The 9,467-nt window shown below is 47.7% G+C and overlaps 1 protein-coding gene across 1 annotated transcript in view; it reads left to right on the forward strand.

Annotated features, from left to right (window-relative positions):
* The window catches only part of GLI2 (GLI family zinc finger 2), a 190,831-nt gene extending 183,421 nt beyond the window's left edge, over nt 1-7,410 (forward strand). Inside the window, exons 13-14 of the mRNA XM_017823590.1 lie at nt 902-1,238; nt 2,296-7,410. Coding sequence (XP_017679079.1) covers nt 902-1,238; nt 2,296-4,652 — 2,694 coding nt within the window. The 3' untranslated portion in view covers nt 4,653-7,410. The remainder of the gene's footprint in view (nt 1-901; nt 1,239-2,295) is intronic.
* Nucleotides 7,411-9,467: the final 2,057 nt, after the last annotated feature.

A 9,467-nucleotide genomic window follows, 5' to 3' on the forward strand; every position in this document is an offset into this window, starting at 1 on the left:
AGAAAGGGGGAGGACATGGTGCCCAATGATCCCCTTTGCCGGCCTTTTCCAATCATCATGATGTACCATTAAATCCTGGGATTGCAATCTACCATCTGGATTGATGGGCAATCAGAGCCAGTCAGCCTGCCTGTGGGGTCTGCTATGGAGCAAAGTACAACACTGCAGCACCCTGCATTCCCACCTTGGCCTGGGGCAGAGTACATTGCCTTTTCAGCACTTCCATTTTTTGCTGGAGCATGGGCCTGGAGCAGAGAGCCAGGCATCTTGTTTGTTGGGAGCAGTAGCTACCTCAGAGCAAGTTCAGACCGTATAGTGTCTGCTGCAAAGAAACTACTCAATGTGAAATGCAATTCCTAATGTAAATAAAATAAATATTTATGGTGCTTTATCTGCCTTATCTGCAAGTGGGAGTTTGCAAACAGTGAACCAGGTTTTTATCTGGCTAGGAAGTTTGTCAGCTAACCTGATTATATGTTAGGGTGTTTTAAAGACAGAAAGACGTGGTGTCTGAAATACCTAGGCCTTGTTCCCATGTTAGATAAGCCAGTGTTTGCTGCAATATACTTTACACAACCAGATAACGTGCTGCTTTTCTTTGAGAAACATCCATCCTTACTCTTTTGGAGGAAGAGCATTTGATTTCTCTCCACCTTCCAGTTGAACCCACTATAGTTTTTCCAGCTGTGGAGTGCTGTCCTGACCTCCTCTCACAGGGAAGGGGTGCCTGCCTTCTTGTAGAGCTGAGATCCTACAGCAGGGAAGGGTAACAAGAGAGGGGAGAGCCTAGGACAGGAGCTTACCTAGGCCCCAGGACTAACACTGGGAATGTTGGGCTCCTGATTTCTTTCCATCCATGTTTTCACCTACCCAACTTTTCCTCCTCTTTTCCTTCCCCAAGATGTGTCAGTCCAGTCCTGGTGGCCAGTCATCATGCAGCAGTGAGCCGTCACCCCTTGACAGCACCAACAACAATGACAGTGGAGTAGAAATGAACATACACAGCGGGGGAAGTCTGGGAGATCTGACGGCGTTGGATGACAACGCTCCTGTTGTGGACTCAACGGTCTCTTCTGGTAATTCAGCAGTCAGCCTGCAGCTAAGGAAACACATGACGACAATGCAACGACTTGAACAGCTCAAGAAAGAGAAACTCAAGACAGTTAAGGATTCCTGCTCATGGGTGAACCCAGCTCCACAAGCCAGAAACACCAAGCTGCCTCCCATCTCAGGAAACGGTAAGCCCTGTGCCTGGAACATGTCCTTTAGGAACACTCCAGAGTTTGACTCTGGTTTCATAACCAAGAGTCTGCCCTGGAGGAATGAGGAACATATTTTGTTGCCTCTGAGTCAGCCCTTGCTAGATAAAGATGTCAGGTAAAATGGACAGCTTGAGTGTAAACGCAGCCATCTGGTCATGTGCAACAGAACCCCAGATGCTCAGTTCTACAGAGCTGTGAAGGGAGGCAGAGGTGTTGGTGTCCTTGTTTTTGGGCTTGCCCAGGACCCAGACACAGCTGTTCTCGTTGTCCCAGTGACAGCCGAAAGACTGCTTGCATTTCTGTCAGCAATAACAGTCCCCCTAGGGCTAATGTGCCTCCTGGGAGACCAGTGGAGCACAGCAGCAATACAGAGAAGACCTCCTTCCCTAATCTTGCTCTGACAGGCCTTTTGGGACTTCGAGAAATCCTGGCTATTGCTTCCAACTTCATATGCCAGTTTCCCACTGGCTGACAATTCCTGGTAAACGTATCTCTATGATCCCTACAGTGCTCCTCTTAACTTTGCCAGGAAGTCCCAAGGCATAGTGTCTGGGTTATAATGGACCTCACAGCTTAGTATATTAGAGCTTTTTGGGTTACTCTTGGAAGAGACTTTGAATGTGAACTTTTGGGCTCTCGGCCTCCTATCCCTGACTGTGCATCTGTTCCAGAGAGCAGCTGTGGTTGTGGCTACATGCTGTCCCTGTGGCACTGTTCACAGCAGTCCTACTTTTTTCCTACTGAGAAGCCCATGCAGAGACATTCCCTCAGCAACTGAGTATTGGGGCATACACATGACAAAGACTGTCCAGCAGGGACTTCTTAACTTCTCTCCACAGCCTTCTTGCTCTTTTTGCATGGACATAGAGCTGAAGATGAAGCTTTGAATTCACTAGCAGCAATGAAATTCACTATCACTCCCATGAAATATTTGAGGGTGTCTTTGTGGGTCTGTATTCTGTCACCAGGAACACTACCAAGTGAAATTTCTCAGCTAACTAAACCTTTTTCTTCCCTGCAACCTTTCTCTCAGGCTCTGTTCTAGAAAACAGTGGTGGTTCTTCTGCTACGCTGCCTAATCCCAGAATAATGGAGCTTTCTGTCAATGAGGTTACAATGCTGAACCAGCTCAATGAGCGCCGTGACAGTACAACAAGCACCGTCAGCTCTGCCTACACCGTCAGCCGCAGGTCATCAGGGATCTCCCCGTACTTCTCCAGCCGCCGTTCCAGTGAGGCTTCGCACCTCGGGCACCGTCCCAATAACACCAGCTCTGCCGACTCCTATGACCCGATTTCAACAGACGCCTCCCGCCGGTCGAGCGAGGCGAGCCAGTGCAGCGGGATGCCAGGTCTGCTGAACCTCACACCGGCTCAGCACTACAGGCTGAAAGCCAAGTACGCTGCTGCCACAGGGGGCCCTCCTCCGACCCCCCTGCCGAACATGGAGAGGATGACCCTGAAGAACAGGATCTCACTTATGGATGGACCAGACCCCACCTTGCCCTCCATCCGCCTCCCACCAGGCCCCAGGCGTTGCAGTGATGGTAACACCTATGGCTACCCATCAGCTCCAGCATTTCCCCACGAGGTGCAGGGCAATTGCATGAGACGGGCAAGCGACCCAGTGAGGAGACCTGCCGGAGACCCCCAGGCCCTCCCACGAGTTCACCGCTTCAACAGCACCAACAGCATGAACCCCTTCCATCCTCCCCACCCCACAGACAGGAGGAATTTTGGTCTTCAGAGCTACGGGCGCTCAGATGGGAGCCTACCCCGGCACACCTACTCACCCCGACCACTGAGCATCAGTGAAAACATCGCCATGGAAGCCATGTCCGGGGAGACAGAGGCGCCCATTGGAGATGATGACATTGTGCTGCCAGATGATGTGGTACAGTACATCAAGTCCCAGAGCAATGGGACAGCGGCCGAGAGCACTTCCATGGGGTACAGCAATGAGATGCAGAACTTCCAGGGAAGTGGGAAGCTGCAGCCTTCAGCTTTGCCCAGCCAGCGCAGGATGGCAGTGGCTGAGGCAAGCATGAGCCACTTGGGACCCATGATGGCAGAGTGTTCCATGAGTTTTGATACTTCCTCAGACATGAATAAAAATAACATGCCTGTCCAGTGGAATGAAGTCAGCTCAGGTACGGTTGATATCATGTCCAATCAGTCGAAGCAGCAGTTTTCACAAGGGAACTTAGCGGTGGTGCAGCAGAAGCAGAACTTTGGTCAGTACCAGAACTACAACCAGCAGCAAATGCAGCTGCCAGATAACGGTATGAATGTAACACAGCAGAGCTTTATGCAAAGAAATGTGGGCATGGATGGGCAGAGACTAAACTGTATGCAGCTGCGGCAGCAGCCGATGAGCCTAGGCCCCGGTATGAACCCTGATGTGGGCTTGCACACAGGGTACAACCAACCTCATCAGATGCTGAGTCCCAATGCAATCAGTGGCAACCCAAATCAGATCTCTCCTAATTGTAGCAACATGGCAGCAAAATCTGGACCTCACCTTCACCCTCAGCAAATGGACATGACGACCGACCCTTCTTTGATGGTCAGGAGCAACAGTGAGCGCCCAGTGCTGGGACAGGTCATGCATGAACCGAGTCAGCAGAATTACTCATCTCAGCCAAGCCACCTGAACTTCCCCATGGCTCAAGAGACCTTCCATCAGCCCATCATGGCCTCCAATCAGCCCAGCTTTGAGCCTCAGCAGAGCATGATGGGTTCAGCTGCTCAGGCATATCCACCCGGTATGATGCAGCCTCGTCCTCCGCCCGAGCCAAACCCGGGCAGCAGACCCCGAGGCCTCCGCACCGTCCAGCAGCTGGGGTACATGAGAACTCCCCATCCTACGAACACCACCAGCCCAGGCCAGGAGACAACAGAGGCCATGCATAAAAGAACCAGTGACATGTTGCTAGCACCCGCTCAGCAGTGCGCGGAGGGCACGAGGGAGAACAATTTGATGTACTATTACGGTCAAATCCACATGTATGAACAGAACAGCAGCTTCGATAATCATGCAGACTGCCGGGTCAGGCAGCAGCAGTGCACACTGAACAGCAAGCCAGCCGCTCTGCCTTCCCCAGGTGCAAACCAGGTGTCCAGCACGGTGGACTCTCAAGGTCTTGAGCCGCCCCAGATAGATTTTGATGCCATCATGGATGATGGGGACCATTCGAGCTTGATGTCGGGAACCCTGAGCCCCAGCATCCTGCAGAACCTCTCCCAGAACTCCTCTCGCCTGACGACTCCACGAAACTCTCTGACACTGCCCAGCATACCTGCAGGGATAAGCAATATGGCAATAGGTGATATGAGCTCCATGCTAACCACGCTGGCGGAAGAGAGTAAATTTCTAAACATGATGTCATAACAGTAAAGCACAAGGCCTTAGTGCTATCCAAGGAGCTCTGCGTGAAACAGTTTTATGAATGTGCTTTTCAAAAATAATCTGTTTCAATAGAGTAGGGTTTTTTATAAGTACTAAATATATTAAAGGGATTCAAAACAAAAATTTTAAAAAGTCTTTGTACAGAATTATGTAAACTATATCTAGGCAGTTCAGCACCACAGGGGTGCACCTCTAGTATTATTTTTTTGACTTGGTTTCCCAGAGCACTGAATGGTATCACCACCAAGCTAGGAAACAGCATGAGGATGGTTAGAGATGAAAGACTCCCTTCCCAGAAGCCCTGTAAATAGCACTCCCCATCGTTTTCCATTAGTTACATTTGCAAAAAAATTCCGTTTTCAACCTGCCCCAGAAGGAAATGGGAGGATGCAGTTTTGATTAGAATAAAAGCCATACTATGTATTCTGCTCTGATGAGAGTAGGGTTTAGTTACGTCTCCAAACAAGCCCTCTGCCAGCAGTATTGTTTTATACCATAAATGCCTTTGTACCTTGCAAAGAGCGACGATTCCAAACAGCTTCTCAGCAAAGTGCCTTACCATGCTTTCTTGTTAAGTAGCCAAGGCCTCTCTTCCTTTAAAAATCAAATATAGTGTATTGCCAGAAGCGTATATAAAATGTACATTTATAAAAACATAGTGGTGTTTCTGAGAAAACATTGGAAAGACACATTGATGAGACACATAAAAGGTGAATGCACACTTTGATCAGATGTGTTTACAACGTGGTTTATATCATGTGCAGAGTGGAGCAAAGGCCTGGGAACAGCAATCACTGGGAAATAATCCCCTGTGGCAGGAAGGCTCTGGCATGCGGACTGACACACATGCATAACTTTTGCACCTTCTGAGCACAGTGACTTTCTGCGAGGGCCCCACATGCATCTTTAATGTCTTGTATCCCTGTGCAGCTTTGCAACAGCTTCGTTCTCTGATGGGTTTTGCATGCTGAGGCACTCATATAAACAAGTGATGGTGATGGAGAGAATTTTATGATTGTGTCAGCCCAATGTGGCAGCACTGGGGGAGCTGATTGATCTGGCCAGGGTTTGTCTGTGTGATGTACTCAGTGCAGGGCTCTACCTGGGCTCCATGCACACAACAGGCACGTGGCTGCATTGATGTGGGGCCAGGCATGAGCTAATACACCCTTCCCCACAAGCAGGCTTGTTGGCATGCACCCAGTGCTATATTAACATGTTTCATAGCACAAAAAGAGCTGCTGTATCCAAAAAATACACCATGGTCAACCTGGGTTGTTCATTTGACTGCACCTGCAGCCTACAGTGTAGACATACATCTGGATAGTCTTTGAGTCAGAATCTCTTGGAAGTGTCCTTGGGGAAAAGAGGGGAGGAGCAAGGCCTCCTAAAGCCAAATCCTCCACCAAAATATAACTGCTTGTAATAATGATCAGCTGTTTCCAGGATGGTCCCACCTGGCACTGAAGTTAATCTTAGTTGCATTATTTATTTTCGCTGTCTTTAGACAAAAGGGTAGAAGCAGTGGGGTGCATGTACTTGGGAGGAGGCCTTGTTTAGCTTCTGACTGCATTGGACAGGGGCAATGTTTCTCTTCCTGCTCTCATAGCCTCAAATACTTTGTACCCCATATGTTGAAGGGCAGGGAACAATTGTAACATCCCCCCAAGGTTCTTACAGTTTGACTGGGCAAGCAGCTGCAGAGCTTCACTCTTTCGTTCCCATCTCCCCATCATATCACTGTGATGTTCTCACTTGCATCTGATTCCGTCCCCTGCACAGGACCGGGACAGCCCTATAAAGCTGCTTTCTGGTGTCTTTTCTTTTGCACAAATGGATGTCAGGATCGCTCTTCCCAGCATGACCAGGGGCTGACATGACAATGCCATGTGCTACCTCCAGGCAAACTTTGTGTTATCAGATACACAGCAGTGCATCTGGCAGCCATTCTTGGCAGTGGTGGATTGGTAGCCCTGGGTATGGCTGGTGCAGGGAGATGCTTCTCAGCATCCTTCATTCTCACCTCTCCTCATCGCAAATGCAGAGGGTACACACAGGATGCTATCAGAGGGTACACACAGGATGCTCTCACCACCGCCCTTCACCCCTCAGTGACTGCTGCTGATGTCCAGGGTGCATGAGGACAGGAAAGCAAAGCAAGGTGCCTGGCTGTTTATTTGTGTCTCCTGTGAAAGTTGTGTTTAAAGGGATTATTTTATAGTCTGCTGTATATATTCTCCTGCAGTTACTGACCGTGCCCTTGCCTTTGCATTTATGGAAAAAGGGCAGTAAATGTTTTAGGACATTGTGTGTTGTCCTGGATGCTTGGAGTACAACTGGGCATCCCTTATGCTGAGATGGATCAGGCTTTCGTGTGTCCTTCAACTGCTAATCTGATTTTTTTAACAGCTGCATAGGGCAACGGTGGCTACTGAGTCCCTCCTCACAGATATCTCATTAGAAAAAGTTCAAATACAAAAGCAAAACCAAATCTCCAATGACTTGAGATTTTTTGGACTTTCCAGTGGTGGTCTTCCTTCATTTACAGAAAAAGTATTATAATAACCATTCCAGCACTGTATATATTATGTATAGAAGACATCATTACTAAAAGTACTGTAGGTGAATTGTTCTGTCAAATTTATATCTTAAGAACATTTTTAGCTGTTTTCTACATCATAAGAATGGAGGTAACATGCTGAACCTGTATATAAACCTTTTGTACATTAAAAAGTAATTTTTTTTCATAATTCATTGTGTCTGCTGTTATTTCTTTTTATTGGTAATGGTGGTTGGTCTTGGTCTGTCATTGCCACACCAGCACAGTCAGTTGGACTCTGGTGGTTGCTTAGAAACAGCTGGCGAGCAACTGGACAGGCCTGGTGTGTCACAGCACAGATGTGCAGTGCTCTTGCCTTGAAGAGCTTCCAGTCAACAACGAGATTGAGGTGGCAGGAAGAGAGGCAGCAAGGCCAGGGTGTGCTGCCAGCACAGTCCTGCTGCCCAGGTGCTTTTCACTGGCCTCTTGGTGGAGGTGATTTGAAGGAAAATGTCAGTGTAGCAGGGACAGCACAGGAGAGGGGTTCAGAGCAAGGGCTGCAGAAATTTGGCAACTAGGAGATTTACAGTAAAAATGGCTTGTTGACTGTCTTGGTCAGTGTCCAGAAGGAGACAGAAATAGGACAGATCAGCAGAACTGTGATGGGCCATGACAGTGACAAATTGAATACTAGGTTTGGAGAAAGGAGAAATTAATCTGTGCATTATGTATGTGATGGGAAGCAATGATATGGTGAGCAACAGATACATCAGTCGGGATCCAGTTAGAGCCTCATCCAGCCCACTGATGAGAAAGATTTAATTTGGCTGCAGCAAGGGCTAGTTCAGCTGCTCAAGAGACTGATTTTTAACTTGATTTTGTACGGGTGGGTTGGTGTGGTCTGGGCTAGAGCTTAAAGGGAGGTTGAGGAGACTGTTCACGGGTGATCCTTATGGGCACAGCAGTCACTCTGGAATGAAAGTCAGTTGCTGGGCAAAGCAGCTGCTCAGTGAATCACACTTGGTGCAAATGAACAACCAGTTTCATGCAGAAGCAACTGAAAGGGATGCACTCCTTTTCCTCTGTGCAGGATCCCTGCTGAGCTGGATCGAAGAATCAGGTACATTTTGGACAAATCCTTACCCTATTATGAGGGTTCCTTCATGGTCCATAGCAAGAGATTGGCATATCCCTCTTGGGAAATTAATCTTTTCTGGTTTAGACATGTAGGGTGCGGTGACTTTCCTTTGGAAGACGTGTCACTCTCCTCATTGATTACAGAGAGACCCCCAGTAGCCAGCTTAGATACCTTCTCCGGTGGGTGAGGTGAATCCCATGCTGCTGTGAATCTCTTACACAGATCTAGTCACCCTCAGCATGATCTGAGGTTGAGTCATTGAATGTGTTAATGATCCTGTTAGTCTGTAAATTCACTGGATAAATACCATGCCTCTCTTTCTGTCCAAGAATTACAGAAATCACAATAAAAAAATGCATTAATATTATTAAAAGGAAATTGTTCAGAGCTTTTCTGTTGGCAAAAGGCTTTGGAGACTCAGATCAGCTCCTACTGCTTTTCTACTTCAAACACTTAAAATGGGTTTCTAATCTAAATCAAATGCTGCTTTTAGCTGGTGTTTCACTTCAGAGTTCAATCAGGGCACACCTCTGCCTTTGTGAGAACATATTTATTACTTTAACTGGGCTAAGATTTCTGAGGAGCCCACCTGAGGTCATGTACCAGCATGTGCATTTTTACTGCTTCACCATTCTGGAATAAACAAGCATCGAAAGGCTCATTGCTCCACTTGTAAGCAGGTAATAACCCTTCTGCAACAAATGTTTATAAGCCAGAGCTTCGAGTTTATACTTCTGTGGCAGCTGCATAATATTCAATTAACCTTCTTTTTAATCAATCATATCCCTTCTGAAAACAAACCATTCTACCAGGTCTGATTCTGACCCTCTGTGGTGAGTGTTAACTTCACTCCACTCCCAAAACCAGTAGGAGCATAGAAGGAGTAAGATCCCAGTCTGGGTAAAGCCATTACAGCTCTTTAATATTGCACTAATATCTCAGGTTTTCCTGGAGGGGAGAAAAAGCCCATAAAAGCTACTGTTGCTGGATCTGATTGCACTTACTGAATACGGAGTCATTCCGACGGCTCTTTATTGCAGTGGTCTCAGTAGGGATGACATAGGAGCTCTTGTTCTTTACGAGCTGTTGGATCTACTTGGAAGAGCCTACGCGTTGTAAA

Source organism: Lepidothrix coronata, unplaced genomic scaffold (genome assembly GCF_001604755.1).
Source record: "Lepidothrix coronata isolate B3197 unplaced genomic scaffold, Lepidothrix_coronata-1.0 Scaffold103, whole genome shotgun sequence".
NCBI lineage: Eukaryota > Metazoa > Chordata > Aves > Passeriformes > Pipridae > Lepidothrix > Lepidothrix coronata.